This window comes from Musca autumnalis, unplaced genomic scaffold (genome assembly GCF_047663935.1).
Source record: "Musca autumnalis isolate F117 unplaced genomic scaffold, ASM4766393v1 scaffold_1, whole genome shotgun sequence".
In the NCBI taxonomy this organism is placed as follows: Eukaryota; Metazoa; Arthropoda; class Insecta; order Diptera; family Muscidae; genus Musca; species Musca autumnalis.
The window spans coordinates 261449512-261469252 of record NW_027411644.1 but is presented as its reverse complement, the minus strand read 5'-3'; the positions used below and the strand labels follow the sequence as shown (position 1 = coordinate 261469252).

Below are 19741 nucleotides of genomic sequence, written 5' to 3'. Positions count from 1 at the left end.
TTCGCGCCGATCGGACTATTATTGCGACCTACAGAGCGGCTACAAAATCGAGCAAAAATTTTGTTTTTGGTCCATTTCATCCCTTTAACATTTCACGATCATCGCCAAAAACTAATCAGTTCTATTCTGGTCCAAACCCGACCTCCATACTAAATTTCGTGACAATCGGTCCATAATTGCGGCCTCTAGCTTGATTACAATTTTTAATGGACGGACAGACGGACGGACGGACACACATCGCTAAATCGCTTTATCTCGTCGAGATATGAAGTTTGGTATACCACATGAGGGGTCTACGACGAATATTTCGCGGCGTTACATGAATTTTTGGGAAAACAAACTTATTATACCCTTTTCCACATTGTGGTATAGGGTATAAATACAAAATATAAAATATATAAAAAATTTTCGATTGTTTGAGTGGAGTAATGTTTTTCAAAACGAACTGACAATGTTGCAAAATTTTGATAATTGATAATTCCCTTCGCCGGGATGAAATCATGATATTGGTAGCGATCAGTAAAATTTTGCAACACTGTCAGTTCGTTTTGAAAAACATTACTCTCTGTAATAGAGAGTAATAAATGAAGTTGAGCCAATGGGGGAATACTCCACTCAAACAATCGAAAATGAGATTGAACTTCAACAATAAACAAAACAAACATATATAAAAATATATAAAAAATCTTTATAAATAAAAATGACATCGGTTAAGAACGGCTGAACCGATTTGAATAATTTTTTTTGTGATATGTTCGCCATAACCCGACTTTTTTCAATTTTATTGAAAGAAAATTTGAACACACCCACTTTTACGCCCACTTTTTTCAATTTGTATATTTTCTACAAAAACTACTGAACCGATTTTTCTGAAATTGTCAGGGAATGTACACAGATGGCCCTCAGTTAAAATGGGCTACAAATTTTGTTGGATTTCGGAGGGGTCAGGGTTCTTCCCCTATACCCTATTTCTTTAAAAATGATATATTTTTGTAAATAATGATTGGATGCGTGGGACTTCGGTAGACTCCTAATTTTTCAATGTATCTCTAAAGGCCTTACAGCTCAACTCGAAAGAGAATTAATTAAATATCACTATAAATGGCCTTCGCCTTAATAAGGCAAAAATAAAAAATAATTTCAGCATGAGCCAGGCTGGGATTCGAACCTGGGTGTCAAGTTTGCCGGCGTCTTAGTGCTCTAAGCCACCATCAACTTGTCAAAACTTTAGTAGACAATAATTGATGATCAAATAAAAAAAAAATAAAATCTTCTGATATAGAAGAGCAATTATTAATGATGTAGGAATAAAACTTACCGTAGTATTTGTGAACATTGAAAAAATGGGATTACCAAGCAGGACTATAGGAAAAGTTTGGAGTTTCAATTAACTGACATAATTTCGCATATACATTTATCTAATGAAGTGCGATATATATACTAGTTTCCAAGCTTTGCCTTCGTCTGCCACAACAACAACATCCTAATACACCTGAAGATCGGCTTTACCATCCGTGAAACGTAGTGTAATGGTTGGATGCGTGGGACTTCGGTAGACTCCTAATTTTTCAATGTATCTGTAAGGCCTTTAGAGAGCCTTACATTAATTAAAAATCAAATGTCGTTCGTTGGTAATGTCATCAGTTGAGAACGACTAAACCGATTTGGATAATTTTTTTTTTTTTTGAAATGTTCGTCATAACCCAACTTATGTTTTTATGCAAAGAAAATTTGACCACACCCACTTTTTTCAATTTTATTCTTTTCTTCAAAAACTACTGAATTGATTTTCCTGAAATTGTCATGGATTGTACAGAGACGGCCCCGGTGAAAATAGTCGGAAATGGGGCAATATGAAAGCGTGGACTTGTACAGACAAATTTCTGGCGAACACTTTTATATCACATTGAAGACTAAATACCAAATTTCAGCCATTTTGGTGGAATATTGAAGCCACAACCTTCAAAATACGGAAAATCGGGAGGTACCTTTCCATGGGGTCTATATGAAGGCGTGGACCTATACCGACAAATTTAAAGGGACGTTTGAGTACCCCCAACGAAGTCTTAATACCAAATTTCAGCCATTTCGGTGGAATATTGGAACCATAACTTTCAAAATTATACTATTATACAAAAGTTGAAAAAAAAATTGCAGATGTTCTGATGTACTATTTTTATACCCTCAGCCTTTAGGCTATGAAGGGTATATACACTTTCATACGGGCAAAATGTGCCTCATCGAAATAATGGTTTTAGACCCCAAGTATTTGGAGTCGATTGAGCAATGTCCGTCCGTCTGTCTGTCTGTCTGGCTGGCTGGAGCGCACGATAACTCTCGAACGGATGAACCGATTCGGTTCAAATTTTGGCTTTCGTAATATTTTGCCCAAACTTAGTTTAAGTTCGAAGATGAGCTATATCGGTCCACTCCTTCCGGTACCTCCCCCACAAAAGTTCGAAAATGTTCGGAAAATTTGTGCGCACGATAACTCTTGAAGGGAGTAACCGATATGGTCCATACTTTGCCCATCGTGAAGCGTGTACCAGACTTAGATTAGGTTTTAATATGGACTCAATTGGTCCACTCCGTCGGGTACCTCCCACACAAAAATTTGGAAAAGTTCAGTTTAGGACCATCTCTCGAATCGCTTTGATTTTTGCTTTAGCAACTTGTATTCACTGCCCTCCATACGACGGTATAAGTTTCATCAGGGGCAAGTCCATACTTCCTGAGAAAATAGCCTGAAAGTTGCAAAAAACCCCTATGACACCGTGTGAGGAGGTTGGAGGGCAAAATAACTCTCGAACAGGTCTGCCGATTCGGTCCAAAGTTTGGTCTTAGTAATATTTTGTCCAAACATAGTTTAAGTTCGAAGATAAGCCATATCGGTCCACTCCTTCAGGTACCTCCCCCAAAAAATGTTCAAAAATGTTCGGTAAAATTGTGCGTACGATAACTCTTGAAGAGAGTGGCCGAATTGGTCCATACTTTACACATCCTAATATATCTACCAGATATAGATCAGGTTCAAATATGGACTATATTTGTCCACTCCATCCGGTACCTCCCACTCAAAATTTCGGATACATGTTCACTTTAAGACCTGCTTTCGAATCACTTTGATTTTTGTTGAAGCAACTTGCATTGCTGCCTCAATTGCGATGGTAAAAGTTGTTTCAGGGGCAAGTTCATACTTCTTGAGCAAACATCCCTGAAGTTCTAAAAAACCCCTATGGTACCATATATAGTGGCTGGAGATCCATTCTTTTTAGTATCTCCTCCACAAAACTTTTGATATTAAATCCTAATCAACATTTTTGTCAGTTCAAACGCCCAAAATTCTTAAAACTCCTTAAATACATGCGTTTTTTGGAAAAAATTGTTTCAATATACACAGGCTGAGGGTATATCTCTGTCGGCAAAGCCGACTGATACTTTTTTACTTGTTTTAATTCCATATTTCGGGATTCCAGCTCTATCCGTTCATCCAAATCCAAATTGTACCAAATTTAATACCATTTAGTACCCTTCATACCCATAAGTACGAATTTTCAAAACTATCGCAATCCCACACCTCAATAGCAATCTTTATTCCAAATTTAAGGATTCCAGCTCGATCCGTTCACCCAAATCCAAATTGTACCAAATTTAGTACCCTTCATACCGAAATTACCTCAATCCCACACCCCAATAGCAATTTTAATTCCAAATTTTAGGATTCCAGCTCTATCCGTTCACCCAAATCCAAATTGTTACAAATTTAGTACTTTTCGTACACGTAAGTACGAATTTCCAAAACTACCTCAATCCTATTCTCCAACATTAATCTTAGTGTCATATTTCAAGATTCCAGTTCTATCAGTTCACCCAAATTCAAGTTGTACTAAATTTTGCACAATTTAGTACTTTTCGTACACATATGTAAGTACGAATATCCAAATTTAAAGGGAAGTTTGAGTACCCCCAACGAAGTCTAAGTACCAAATTTCACCCACTTCGGTGGAATATTGAGGGCACAACGTTCAAAATATCGAAAATCTTGAGGTACCGTTCTATATGAAGGCATCGACCGATACCGACGAAGTTCTGGGGGAAAGTTTTATACCACTAACGTAGACTTAGGACCAAATTTCAGCCATTTCGATGTGATAATGAAGCTAAAACCTTCAAAATACCGAAAATCGGGAGGTACCGATCTAAGGGGGCTATATGAAGGCGTGGACCGATACCGACAAAATTCTGGTGGAAAGTTTTATACCCCAAAGAAGACTATGTACCAAATTTCAGCCATTTTGGTAGGATAATGCAGCTATAACCTTAAAAATAACGAAAATTGGGAGGTATTGTTCTATGGGGGCTATATCAAAACGTGGACCGATATGTCCCATTTTCCACACCAACCATCCAGCAAGTAATAAAAACTTCTGTACCAAATATTGACACTCTATCTTTAAAATTGCGAGCTGTATTTTGATTTCAACAGACAGACGGACATGGTTAAATCGACTTAGAATTTTATGCTGATCAATAATATATATACTTTATAGGGTCTCCGACGAATATTTCGATGTGTTACAAACGGAATGACAAATTTAATTATACCCTCCATATGGTGGAGGGTATAAATATTAAATATTAAGTATAAAATATATAATATAAAATATAACAAGTAAGAAAGTATCAGTCAGCTTTGCCGACAGAGATATGCCCTCAGCCTGTGTATATTGAAAAAAAAAATTTCCCAAAAAACGTATGTATTTAGGGGGTTTTAAAAATGTTGGGCGTTTAAACCGACAAAAATGTTGATTAGGATTAAATATCAAAAGTTTTACGGAGGAGATATTAAAAGGAATGGATCGACATTGACCATTATGGTGCCATACGCCCTTCGGGCTGTTTGCTCAAGAAGTATGGACTTGCCCCTGAAAAAAACTTTTACCATCGGCAAATGCAAGTTCCCAGCAAAAATACTCATTACAAATTGGCCTACTTTCTCATTGTTTTAACACGGGCATGTCATAGGGAGTAAGTACTTATTTGTTGGCCACTACAAAGTAGATAAATAAGTAGTTACTCCCTGGTTACTTCAAGTCGTAACTACTTATTTAAGTACTTATTTATTTACTTTTAAGTGTCAAAAAATAAGTACTTACTCCCTATGACATGCCCGTGTTAAAATAAAGAGAATGTAGGTCAATTTGTAATGAGTATTTTTGCTGGGTAGCTTCAACTACAAGTAAAAAAAGTATCAGTCAGCTTTGCTGACAGAGGTATACCCTCAGCCTGTGTATATTGAAACAATGTTTTCCCAAAAACCTTAAGTATTTAGGGAGTTTTAAAAATGATGGATGTTTGAACCGACAAAAATGTTGATTAGGATTAAAAATCAAAAGTTTTGCGGAGGAAATACTTAAAGGAATAGATCGACATTGACCATTATGGAAGTGGATCTCCAGCCACTACATATGGTGCAATAGGGGGTTTTTACACCCTCCGGGCTGTTTGCTCAAGAAGTATGGACTTGCCCCTGAAAAAAATTTTACCATCGTAATTGAGGCAGCGAATGAAAGTTGCTGCAACAAAAATCAATGTTGTTCGATTGCAGATCTTAAAGTGAACTAATCCGAAATTTTGTGTGGTAGGTACCGGATGGAGTGGACAAATATAGTCCATATTTGAACCTGATCTATATAGATATATTAGGATGTGTAAAGTATGGACCAATTCGGCCACTCCCTTCAAGAGTTAGCGTACGAACAATTTTTCCGACCATTTTTGAACTTTTGTCGGGGAGGTACCTGAAGGAGTGGACCGATATGGCTTATCTTCGAACTTAAACTATGTTTGGACAAAATATTACTAAGGCAAAATTTTGGACCGAATCGGCAGATCCATTCGAGAGTTATCTTGCGCTCCAACCACCTCACACGGTGTCATAGGGTTTTTTTTGCAACTTTGGGGCCATTTTCTCAGGAAGTATGGACTTGCCCCTGATGAAACTTGTACCGTTGTATGGGGGCAGTGAATACAAGTTGCTAGAACAAAAATCAAAGCGATTCGAGAGCAGGTCCCAAACTGAACTTTACCGAAATTTTGTGTGGGAGGTACCCTAAGGAGTCGACCGATTGAGTCCATATTGGAACCTCATTAGGAATGTCACGATATGCAAAGTATGGACCAAATATGTTACTCCCTTCAAGAGTTATCGTGCGCACAAATTTTCAGAACATTTTCGAAATTTTGTGGGGGAGGTACAGGAAGGAGTGAACCGATATAGCCCATCTTCGAACTTAAACTAAGTTTGGGCAAAATATTACGAAATCCAAAATTTGAACTGAATCGGTTTATCCCTTCGAAAGTTATCGTGCGCTCCAGCCAGCCAGACAGACGGACGGACATTGCTCAATCGACTCCAAATTGTCTGAAACACATTTCGTCCAAACATACTTGGGGTCTAAAACCATTATTTCGATGAGGCACATTTTGCCCGTATGAAAGTGTATATACCCTCGTTAGTATAAATGCTGAGGGTATAAAATATAAACTATAAAATATATAATATAAAATATATAATGTACAAAATATAAAATGTTATATATTTTTTTTCAATAATATAAATTAATATTACTTAATTAAATTAATTGTTATATAAATTAATTTTTTATCCTCTATTAATATTAAACATTTGTTTTCTTTACAGGTAAGTTTTACATAAAAAACCAAGAGCATCCTGTAAGTAATATTATGAGGAATTACAAAAAAATTTATATCGTTGAATATTGAACTAGAAGACGTGACTATTAGTAGTGAGGGGTGTAGTTAATTTTAATCACATTTGATTGCATAGCAATTAACATCATCCTAATGATGCGTCATTAGTTGATGTCTTTTCGTCAAGAAAAATAGTGTGAATTCTTTCGTTTTTTTATAGTTACGCAAAATTGATCATTGTTTACTTAAAAAAAGACGATAGATAGCAAACAATTGCTAAAAGTTAAACAAAAGAAAAAAGTAAAAACATCTGATCAAATAAAATAGAAAATTGGCAAAATGTAATATCGTTTTCGATTGGCAGTAATATAATAAAATTCTAAAGGATACGTTGTACGAGCTCGTAAATGAAAATACGCGGCGTCAGCGAATTTTAACCCCAAATTAACACCAAACCTGTTTCGCTTGTAACAGATCGGTTTCGTTGTTCTTACAATAACAAAAAGAAAGAAAGGAAAATAGAAAGTGTGCACCAAAAATAATTTCATATGCAATCAAAAATCACAAATTAAGGAAAGAAAAAAATGTTTTGCTGATGGAAATCTAATTATTATTTTTACATTATTGGTATTTGTTGGGTGGCATTTCAAAGAAATAAAAGAAAAAATAAACCGTTTCGGTCTTGTAAACAAACAAAAAGAAGAAATGTTTTAAAATTACAAATGTTTATTTTCTTATTTGGACCATAATTATATTTTTGTATACTAAATATAGTCAACAGTGCAGTGTAGTGCAGTTAAAAGATTAATGATACACAACTTAAAATAAAACGCAATTTTATCTGGATATTTGGGAAAAAAGTTATAACACAAGCAGAAAAAATATACACAAAAGATTACAAAAATTGGTTCTTTTAAAAAAAAATCTCTGCGCATTTAGTTTGAACATTTTACAAAAAGAAAAATCGTTTCAAAAGTTTTTGCGCCTTATAATGGAAATTTAAAAATAAAATTACTGGAAAAATAATATTACTTACTAATTGAAATAAAAACAGAAAGATATATAAAATTTCAAATTATATTCAACTACTACTTCTTGGATTACATCTAATCAATCAATTAACATAAGGAATACAACAAAAAATATGGCAATTATTGAAGAAGAGGTGAGAAGTTTTGCAATTCTATTCATTCAGTAATAATTTTATCATCTACAATGCAATGTCATAAATTATAAATACTTTCTGTCAGCTGTGCATATTAACAAAAGAATCAGTATCAAAAAAAAAAAAAAAACGTTCGTTTTCACTTCAAACTTCGTCATTCTAAATTCCATATTCCGTTCTTAGTCATGTTTATTTTGAATGCCACATTGAAATGCTTATTGATTGTTATATTTAAGTGTCCTTTTGTTACTCATTGGATTTTTTTCTTGCATCTTTATTTATACTTTAAGCTCCAGTTGTAGATCCAAATATAAGCCATTTTTCATGATTTTTCCATGAAAAGTACCAAACTTTTTTAGGTATTTTTTAAGGTTGTGGCCCCAGTATTCCACCGAAATGTCTGAAATTTGGCAGTTAGTCTTTGTTGGAGTTATAAAAATTTCCCCTGAAATTTTTCGGTATAGGACCACGTCATTATATAGCCCCTATAGAACGGTCCCTCTCGATTTTCGGTATTTTGAAGGTTGTGGCCTCCATAACCCACAATCGCTGAAATTTGGCATATGATCTCCATTGGTGGTATAAAACTTTGAACAAATATGACATTTTGAAGAATAATGATAAAAAAGTGTATGGACAATTTTCATTTCCGAGGTGGAGCGCACCAAGGGTTTCTCCATTGCGTACGTGCCTGATTGTGGGTAAGTGTAATACAACTTCTAGGAGAGATATTAATGATTTTCAAAGGGAAATTCTCGTGGATTTTTTAAAGATCTTAGAGGGGAATTGAAAAAATTAGATATGAATAATCTTAAGTTTTTATAAAGATTTTAAGGTGTGAATAATCGTATATTTTTAAAAGATTTATAGAAGGGATAATCTTAAATTTAAAAGGTTTTATGGGGAATACTCTTGTGGGTAAGGGTAATACATCCTCTAGGAGAGGTATTAAAGATTTTCAAAGAGAAATTCATGTGGATTTTTTAAAGATCTTAGGGGGGATTTGAAAAAAATAGATATAAATAATCTTAAATTTTTAAAAAGATTTTTAGGTGTGAATATTCCAAATTTTTAAAAGGTTTTAGGAGGAATAACCTTGGATTATTAAAAGATGTTTTCAGGGGATTTTTTGTGAATTTTTGAAAGATTTTAAAAGGTTTTTAGAAAGAAATAATCGTAGATTTTTAGAGGAAAAGAATCGTGCATTTTTTAAAGACTTATAAAGACATGGCTATTTTAAAGATTTCATAAAGACGTGGATTTTTTTTAAAGATTTTGTAAAGACGTGATTTTTTTAAATAATTTTAGACACATGAATTTTAAAGATTTTTAGAGGTGTGGATATTCAAAAGATTTTTTAGAAAAGTGTATTTTAATATTTTTGGACACACGGAATTTTAAACATTTTTTAGAGGTGTGGATATTTTAAAGATTTTTATTTACGTGTTTTTAGCTTCATTATCACACCGAAATGGCTGAAATTGGGTACTTAAGCTTTGCCGGGGGTAGAAAACTATCCCCCAGAATTTTGTCGGTAGAGGTCTACGCCTTAATATAGCCCTCCCGATTTTTGGTATTTGGAAAGTTGTGGCCTCAACGTTCCTCCGAACATGGCTGAAATTTTGTATTTAGTCCACGCCTTAATATTGCCCCATAGAACGGTACCTACCGATTTTCGATATTTTGAAGGTTATGGACACAATAATCCATCGAAATGGCTGAAATTTGGTATTTAGTCTTCGTTGGGGGGTTTTCAAATTCCCCCTCTTAATTTGTCAGTATGGGTTTACGCCTTCATATAGCGCCCTTAGAACGGTATATCCCAATTTTCGGTATTTTGAGGGTTGTGGCTTCAATATTCAACTTTAAGTTTGTAGATATAGGACCACGCCCTCTTATTAACCCCACAGAACAGTTACTCCGGATTTTCGGTATTTTGAAGGTTGTGGCTTCAATATTCCACCGAAGTGGATGAAATTTGGTGGTATAAAATTTCCCCCCAGAAATTTGTCTGTACAGGTCCACGACTTAATAGAACGGTACACGACTTAATCAACGGTACCATAGAACGGTACCTCCCGATTTGTCGTAATTCTGAACGTCAATATCCCACCGAAATAACTGAAATTTTTGGTGAGTCTTCCATGAGGTTATAAATTATTTCAAAAGAGAATTCCCAGAATGTGTCGACGTCTTCCTATATCCACCATAGAAGCGTACCTATTGTTTTTTTTAGCCACATTATCTTACCGATGTATCGAAAATATGGTATTTAGTCTTCTTTGAGTCTTAAAAATTTCCGCCAGAAATTTGTCGGTATAGATCGACCTTTTGATATAGTAGAACGGTACCTGCCGAATTTCGGTACTTTGAAGTTTAGCCACATTATTGCTGAAATTTGGAATTCAGTATTTGGTATTCATAAACGAAAGTAAACTAATTGTTCCATTTTACTTAAATACAACTCGTGATGGATGGTATAACAAGTTCGGGCCGAGGATATTTTGCAGACTTTTTAGATACGTGGATTTTTTTTAAATATTTTTAGAGACGTGGATATTTGAAAGATTTTTTATAGCAGTGGTGTTTTATAGTGGTGGATATTCTAAAGATATTTTAGATAAGTGGATTTTTAAAAATTTTTTAGAGGCATGGATATTTTAATTTTTTTTTAATTTTACCTCATCGAAAGAACGATTTTAGACCCCAAGTATGTTTGGACGAAATCCCTTTCAGACATTTTCAGACATCGATTTAGCCATGTCCGTCCGTCTGTCTGGCTAGCTGGAGTTCACGGTTTGGTTTAAATTTTGGGTACCGTAACATTTTGTCCAAACTTAGTTGAAGTATGAAGCTAGATCATATCGGTCCACTCCATCCAGTACCTCCCCCACAAAAGTTAAGCAAATTTCGATAACTGTGGGTACGATAACTGTCGAAGGGAGTAACCGATTGGGTCCATACATACCCTCGAATCGGCTTGATTCTGTTTGCAACAACTTGTGTTCGTGCCCCCATTACGACTGTACACGTTTTTTCCAGGGGCAAGTACATACTTACTGAGAAAATAGGCCGTAGGTTCATAAAGATTTTTTAGAGACGTGGATTTTTTAAAACATTTTAAGAGGCGTGGATATTTTAAAGATTTTTTCTTTAAAAAAAATTTAAGAGGCGTCGATATTTTTAAAATTTTTTAGATTCGTGGATTTTTTAAAACATTTTAAGAGGCGTGGATATTTTAAAGATTTTTAGATAAGTGGATTTTTTAAAATACTTTTCGCGGATTTTTTGAAATAAAAAATATTTTAGTCGTGGACATTTTAAAGATTTTTTAAAATCGTTTTAGTGACGTGGACATATGTATTAAGGATTTTGTAAAATCGTTTTAGTGACGTGGACATATTAAAGATTTTTTAGATAAGTGGATTTTGTAAAATTGTTTTAGAGATGTGGATATTTTAAAGATTTTTAGATAGGTGGATTTTTAAAATCGTTTAAAAGGCGTTGTAGGGACGTAGTATTTTTAAAAGATTTTGGAGAGACGTGCATTTTTTTAAATATTTTTTAGACACACGAAATGTTAAAGATTTTCTAGAGACGTGGATGCATATTTTAAAGATTTTTTTAAAGATTTTTACATTAAAAAAATGTAAGAGGAGTGGATCTTTTAAAGATTTTTTTAGATACGTGGATTTTTTTAAAATATTTTAAGAGGCGTGGATATTTTTCAAATTTGTTAGATTCGTTAATTTTTTAAAATATTTTAAGGGGCGTGGATATTTTAAAGATTTTTTAGATACGTGAATTTTTTTAAAATATTTTTCGTGCATTTTTTGAAAAAAATTTTATAGAATAGATTTTTTAAAATCGTTTTAGTGACGTGGATATTTTAAAGATTTTTTTTTAATCGTTTTAGAGTCGTGGATATTTTAAAGACTTTTTATATAAGTGGATTTTTTTTTTAAATTTGTTATAGTCTTGCATATTTTAAAGATTTTTAAAAATCGTTTTAGTGACGAGGATATTTTGAAAATTTTTTAGACAAGTGGATTTTTTAAAATCATTTAAAAGGCATGGATATTTTAAAGATTTTTTAGATAAGTGGATTTTTTTAAACATTTTTAGAGGCGTGGATATTTTAAAGAATTTTAGCTAAGTGATTTTTTTTAAATCGTGTTAGAGGCGTGTATATTTTAAAGATTTTTTAGATAAGTGGATTTTTTAACAATTTTTAAGGGCATGGATATTTTAAACATTTTTAGGTACTTTTGTTTTTTCAAAATAGTCTGGCTTAATCCCATTGTTGTTGTTTTAATATTTTAAAAACTAACTAATTTATTACTGGAAAAGATTTGGCATTGTTCGCCAAGTGGTAAGGCAGGGAATACTATAGTTTCGATCCACGCCACTGGATCTCATCAGTTCCCTTGTTTCTTGTTGGCGTTTTTTTTATTGGGATAGCGTTTGCAATGTTTCTAATTGAAGACACTGGCACGACGTGTGTTGTTTTTGCTGTAAGCAGACCAACCAAATGTTGGTGTGTGCATTCGTTGAAATTCGACGACACATACTAGTGGAAGAGGTTTGAATTGGTTTCGCAGACACTTTCGTCGGAGTTGTGTGAGGTTGCCAAGGAAAAACTTCTCCTTTATACTTCGAGCTGACGATTGATGTTTGGGTATAAAAAGTTTCTTGTTGAAGAAGTTATTGAAAAATAACTTCGGTGGAGAATATCCACAAACAAGAAACAAGGGAACTGATGAGATCCAGTGGCGTGGATCGAAACTATAGTATTCCCTGCCTTACCCCTTGGCGAACAATGCCAAATCTTTTCCACTAATAAACTAGTTGTTTTTAAAATATTAAAACAACAACAATGGGATTAAGCCAGACTATTTTGAAAAAACAAAATTGCAAACGCTATCCCAATAAAAAAACGCCACAATGCTTCAAATTTTTAGATACTTGAATTTTGAACTATGTAGTTTAAGATGCTATCCCCGCATCTTTTAAACAATTTTTAGAAACCAGAATTTGTTTAAATATTTTTAAAGTATATTTATTTATGTGGATTTTTTAAACATTTTTAGAGGCGTAGGTAGATATTTTTAAGATTATTTATACACGTGGATATTTTTTTCATTTTATAGGCGTGGATATTTTAAAAATTTTTTAGATACGTGAATAGAGGCGTGGATATTTAAAAACAAAATTTAGATACGTGTATTTATACCCTACACCACTATGTGGGGAGGGTATTATAAGTTGGTTTTGGCCAAAAAGTTTGTAACGCATCGAAATATATATATCAAAATGAATGTCTCGACGAGCTGAGTCGATCTGGCTATGTGTGTCCGTCCGTCTGTCCGTCTGTCCATCTAAACCTTGTAATCACGCTACAGGTCGCAATTTTGATCGGATCGTCACGAAATTTTGGGTGTTGATGGGGGTCCCAGAGGGGAAGAAGCCTATTGAGCCTATTTGGTGATGGTCGGATAATATTTAGGGGTCGGAATGGGCAAAAAACTTATGTGGATAAAAAGACAACGATTTTTTCCAAAGCGAGTATCTCAGCTTCTATATGGGGTATACCAAAAGCAAAACCTGACAATGAAAGAAGAAAATATCACCTTTCTAATGATGTAAAGTAGGTTCTTGTAGGTGATCAAACGACAAAGATATCACAATAGTCGCAAATAAACCCCAAATTTTGATGTTTGCGATTTTAGTTATAATGACGAATATCACAGCTTTGGCTGGGGACTTTTCAAAAGCAAAGCCTGACTATGAAAGTAGAAGATTCCACCTTTACAATGATGCAAACTAGGTCGGCGTAGGTGACCAAATAGCGGAGATATCACAATAGTCGGTAATTCATCCCATTTTTCCATTTTTTTGGAAATCACGCTACAAGCCGCAATTTTGATCGGATCGTCACGAAATTTTGAGAGTTAAGGGGGATTTCAAAGAGGAAGAAGCCTATTGATTTTGGTGACGGTCGAATATTATTTAGGGGTCGGAATGGGCAAAAAACTTATTTGGATAAAAAGTCAACGTTTTTTTTCCAAAGCTAATATCTCAGCTTCTATAAGGGGTATACAAAAAGCAAAACCTGACAATGAAAGTAGAAAATATCACCTTTCTAATGATGTTAAGTTGGTTCCTGTAGGTGATCAAATAACGAACATATCACAATAGTCGCAAATAAACCCCAAATTTTGATGTTTGCGATTTTAGTTATAATGACGAATATCACAGCTTTGGCTGGGGACTTTCCAAAAGCAAAGCCTGACTATGAAAGTAGAAGATTTCACCTTTACAATGATGCAAACTAGGTCGGCGTAGGTGACCAAATACCGAAGATATCGTAATATTCGATAATACATCCAATTTTTCCATTTTTTGGAAATCACGCTACCGGGCGCAATTTTGATCGGATCGTCACGAAATTTCGAGGGTTAATGAGGGTCTCACAGAGGAAGAAGCCTATTGATTTTGATGATGGTCGGATAATATTTAGGGATCGGAATGAGCAAAAACTTTATTTGGAGAAAAAGTCAATATATATAAAATATCACCTTTACAACAATGTAACGTAGGTTGTCGTAGGTGGTCTCACAACGAAGATATCGCAATAGTCGCTAATAAAACCCAACTTCTCATTTTTGCGATTTTAATAATAATGACGGAAATCACACCTTTGGTTGCGGACCTTCTAAAAGCAAAGCCTGACTAAGAAAGTAGAAAATCCCATCTTTGAAATTATGCAAAGTAGGTTGGCGTAGGTAGTCAAATAATAGAGATATCGCAATAGTCGTTAATGCATCCCTTTTTTCCAATTTTTCTGCAATCACACTATAGGTCGCAATTTTGATCGGATCATCACGAAATTTTCTCACAGAGATAGAAGCCTATTGATGTTGGTGATGTCGACAGTAGTCAAATATAAAATTAAATATTAATTATTTTGGTCCAGTTCGCCTTAAGTCATTTGCTTTAAGGGCTGAAAACTTTCGTATCTCCATAAAAGAAATGTTTTCGAGTGAAAAGATTATTCACAGAGGTAGTGGTGTAGGGTATCACATAGTCGGCCCCGTACCGACTATAGCCTTTTCTGACTTGTTTTTTAAATATTTTAAGAGGTGTTCATTTGCAGATTTGTTAGAAACGTGAACATTTTATAGATTTTTTAGATACGCAAATTTTATTTTTTCAAAATAATCTGGGTTAATCACTGTTAACGTCAAAATCTTGGGTCATAGAGGTCCCCGTCGACTTCTGGCAACTCAGGCTTTTTGACATCTTCCGTGTCCATTTTCCTTTACAATATCGCTCACCTATACATACGCATTCTACTTTTCTTGTTCGAGTCATGTATTTTGTGCTTTGTCTGCATTTTCTATTTTTCTCCCACTTCACTTGCAATTCAACCATCCATTCGGTAAGCATCGATTTCCAACAAACGTATTGTCTATTGTTTTCAATAAAAAGAGCAAGATTCTGTTCAAAATCACATATTGATTCCTCCTGTGTTTTTCTTTTCTTTTCTATTTCACGCAATCCAATCTGGGAGAAATATTGTGTTCCAAACAATATTTCTTTGGTTCGGGTTCTAAGCTTTTCTTCCACTTCTACAGGAAAGCATCCAACGTCAATTCTTGGTGTTTTCAATCACATTGTTGTTGTTTTAATATTTTAAAACCATTTGAATTTTTCATCAACTAATCAATTTCATATCCACTGTAAAACATTTTGTTGTTATTCAATTACTTGAATACAACAAAATATGGACTCAAGCTGAAATAAACACAAAGATGTAAAATTCTGCAGTCCAACAATAAAAAACGCCAACAATTTGAATTTTTTTAATATTTTTATAGGCGTACATATCGACACCTCCAAATAATAGTATGCTAAGTCTAAAAAGTGAGTTTTGCAGGAGAAGCTATCAAAGTTTGGAAATTATTTTGAACTTCAGTACTATGCTAAGTCAATATTTGTTTATAACTTCTGTTCGGATTGACCGATCATTACCAAAATTAGACAGAATTTAAGTTAAAGCACGTTCGACACCTCCAAATAATAGTTTGCTAATTCTGAAAAGAGAGTTTAGCAGGACAAGCTCTAAAAGTTTGGAAATTTCTTTGACCTTCAGTACTATGCTAAGTAAATATTTGTTTATAACTTCTGTTCGGATTGTCCGATCATTACCAAAATTTGACAGAATTTAAGTTAAAGGACGTTAAATATAAAAATGTAAAGAACTTGAAAACATGCTAAGTCGACTTAGCATACTATTGTTTGGAGGCGTCGATATTTTAAACATTTGTTAGAGACGTTGGTTTTTAAATAATTTTTAGAGGCGTGGATATTTAAAAAAAATTTAGATACGTGGATATTTAAAAAAATTTAGATACGTGGATTTCTTAGATATTTAGATTTTTAGAAACGTGGACATTTAATAAATTTTTTAGATACGTAAATTTTGTTTTTTTTTAAATAATCTGGGTTAATCCCATTGTTGATGTTTTAATATTTTTATAGGCGTCATATTTTAAACATGTTTTACTAGGCGTTTACACTAGTCAAATAGTCTTCAAATACAACCCTGATTTACTAACCCATACAAACATTTGTCGCTTGCCTCCCAGCTGCCCATCGTTTTTTCACAGACAGTAGGGGAAACAATTTTTGACATCTTTTGAAAAAAGAAGTGAGATAGTAATTGAAATTTGTTGCAAACAAAAGAAAATGTACAATAATAAAATATGTGAACGGAAAACAAAAATAAATCGATGATTTTCATTCATAATTGTACAACTGTTTTTGCAGTTGTCGGGACGCGTACGTCACACAGGTAAGTTTAGGGTCTTTGACTGTCATGTATAAACGCGGGGTTAGAGACGTTAATTTTTTAAATAATTTTTTGAGATATGGACATTTTATAGTTTTTTTGAACATGGATATTTTAAAAATGTGGATACTTTAAAGATTTTTAATGACATTCCTGTCCATATCTTTGTCAGAATTACGGAGACACTATTACAGGAAGAATGGAGGGAATAAATTATATCTTTGTAGACCGACTTCAAGGGTTGCATGTCCTGTAAATTTAAAAATGAGCTAATGCGGACTTTAAATTGTTCGATAGAGAGATAGAGAGAATCTGATCTAAGTTGAGACAAATTACATGATGTGTAAAGTTTAGACCGAATTGGGTACTCCCTTCGAGAGTTATCGTGCCCAACAGACTTGTGGACAGACATGGCCAAATGGATTTCTGATTGTAAGAAAAGAAATTGGTCGTAACATATGAAGAGCCTAAAACTAGGAATTCTTTGACACACATTTTAGGCCACAATCTACCATTATAGTTCCATTTTTTTAACATCTGACAACATTGTCTGAAACGGATTTGGTTCAAGTATTTACGTGGTTTGGAAATTTGATGTCCATGGCTCAAGTACTATTTACCATTACAGTTGTGTTTTACATCAACATTTAAAATATCCACTCTTCGCTCCACAAAGAGTTTATTATTTATTGCACTTTGTTTGGATTTAAAATGCCATACCATACCCACACATAGAGGAAGAAGCCATTCCATTTCCCTTGTTTGTCCGGCGATTTAAACTGCTGCAATTTGTTGTTTTTGTTTTTTTTTTAACTTTTCTATGTGTTTTAGACGTCATTGTTATTTCGTTATGTAAAAAATTCATTTACAAATAAAAATCTTAAAAGTGAAATGCCAATAAATCAATGTGACCTTTAAAAGGTTCTCGTTTTTCGTGAGCTATTGGCAAAGAGTAAAACTTTTTTCTTCTGTTTTTTTTATTGTTTATTTAGTACGACTACGACGCCGTCAAGGTCTATGTCCTACATTCACACACACGCATACACACGCTTCAGGAAGAAGAATTTCCTCAAGTGTTTAGGGCAGCAATGGAATGTCAAACGTGAAATAGCACATGATATTAATAAAAAGAAAAGAAAAAACGAAATAGTATACACTCTTGCCTTCTTGCTGCGTATCTACTTGGCCACTTGCTTGAAATAGGCGTTTAGACAGTTGAAGGGGGGATGGTTTGATATTTCATCATTGATGTTGATATAAAAATGTCATCATGGGACGTTTAGATGGTTGGTGATGCAAAGTTAGGGAAATATTCTGAATGGTTGTTTGACGAATGTTTTGTCTATTGGAAGGAATGAAATGTTTCGAAGAAAAAAAGGACAAACTGTCAATATCTAATATTGTCATTTGAGGTATTTTTGGGTTTCTTTCATTAAGTTTTATTTTTCTTCTTCTTGAAAGCTTAGATGAGACATGGGTACTAAAACTTTTTAAAAATAAATGAACTAACTTAAGGAATTAAGGCCAACGCAGGATAATGGCCGATACGAAAACAAAGTTTTTTTCAAAAGTATTTTATAAAATATTGATAAAATGTGAAACAAATAAACAACTTTTTTATGGGAAATCATTAAAATGAAAGTGACTAAAAATATATAACTTTTACAATACTTTGTAATACTTATTTGTCAGAAGATTCAAAAATAAACGTTGTGTACATAAAAACCCATGTAATTAATTAAATTGCCAATTTTCTACGTGGTGTTTTGTTTTTGAATTGGAAGAAGAACTCAGTCCTCAGTGTTTATCCTCAAACTTGTAATTTGTTTCATGTTTGTTTATATATTATGTGATGGTAATTTATACACTGAATGTTATCGTGGCTCATACATCTTTCAATCAGTGTTAAAAAGTTCGTCAAACATCAAATTACCAATGTTAATACATTCAGTAAACATTTTGATATTGACGTCAGTGACACAGTGGCTTTAAGCAGAAATTCGATGACGTCAGTTTTAGGAAAGATTCTAAGGGGACAGCAAACGTAGTTTTTTTTAAGATTTTTAAAGAGAAAATACGTGACTTATAAATACTTTTAGAGGAGAGTGGCTTTTTAATGTTTTTTTTTTAAACAAAAGAGACGTGGATTTTTTTAAGATTTTAAGAGGGGAATAGATCTGGATTTTTTAAGATTTTAAAGGAAAATAGTCGTCGATTTTTAGAGGACATTAGACGTGGATTTTATAATTATTTTTAGAGGACATTAGACGTGATTTTTTATTTTATTTATTTATTTTTTTTTTTTTTTTTTGAGGGGATAGTCGCGGATATTTTAAATATTTATAAAAAATATATAAAATATTCATATAATTGACGAGGTTTTTTAATTATTTTTAAAGGAGGTTAGACGTGGATTTTTTAATTATTTTAAGAGGAGAATAGACGTTGATTTCTTAGTTATTTTTAGAGGAGAATAGACGTGGATTATTTTAGAGGAGAATGTACTCGTACATGGATTTTTTAAAGATTTTTATGGGAGAATAGACATGGAATATTTAAAGATTTTTAGAAAAGAAAAGACGTGGATTGTTTTAAAAATTTTTAGAGAAGAATAGACTCGGATTTTTTAAAGATTTTTAGGGAAGAATAGACATGGAATTTTTAAAGATTCTTAGAAGAGAAAAGTCGTTGATTTTTTTTAAGATTTTTAGAGAAAAATAGACATTTTTAACGATTTTAAGAGGAGAAAAGGCCTGGATTTCATAAGTATTTTTACAGGAAAATAATAGTGGATTTTTTTTAAGTTTAGAGGAGAAGAAACGTGGATTTTTTTAAATATTTTTAGAGGAAAATAGACGTTTTAAAGATTTTTAGAGGAGAATAAACGTGAAATTTTTAAAGATTTTTAGAGGAGAATAACCGTGGATTTTTAAGGATTTTTAGAAAAGAATAAACGTGAATTTTTTTAAGATTTTTGAAGGAGGATAAAAAGAATTTGCTTAAAAATT

The 19741-nt window shown here is 33.3% G+C and overlaps 1 protein-coding gene across 39 annotated transcripts in view; it reads left to right on the top strand.

Annotated features, from left to right (window-relative positions):
* tmod (tropomodulin) overlaps positions 1-19741 on the top strand; it is a 484472-nt gene that overhangs the window by 44864 nt on the left and 419867 nt on the right. The window contains exon 1 of one of the 39 annotated variants that reach the window (XM_073961002.1): positions 6833-7879. The exons of 37 other annotated variants lie outside the window; for them this stretch is intronic. In XM_073961002.1, the coding sequence (XP_073817103.1) occupies positions 7859-7879 (21 nt within the window). In that variant the 5' untranslated portion in view covers positions 6833-7858. Of the gene's footprint in view, positions 1-6832; positions 7880-19741 lie in introns of those variants that run through there. One more of the 39 variants, XR_012409073.1, reaches the window with a different exon arrangement.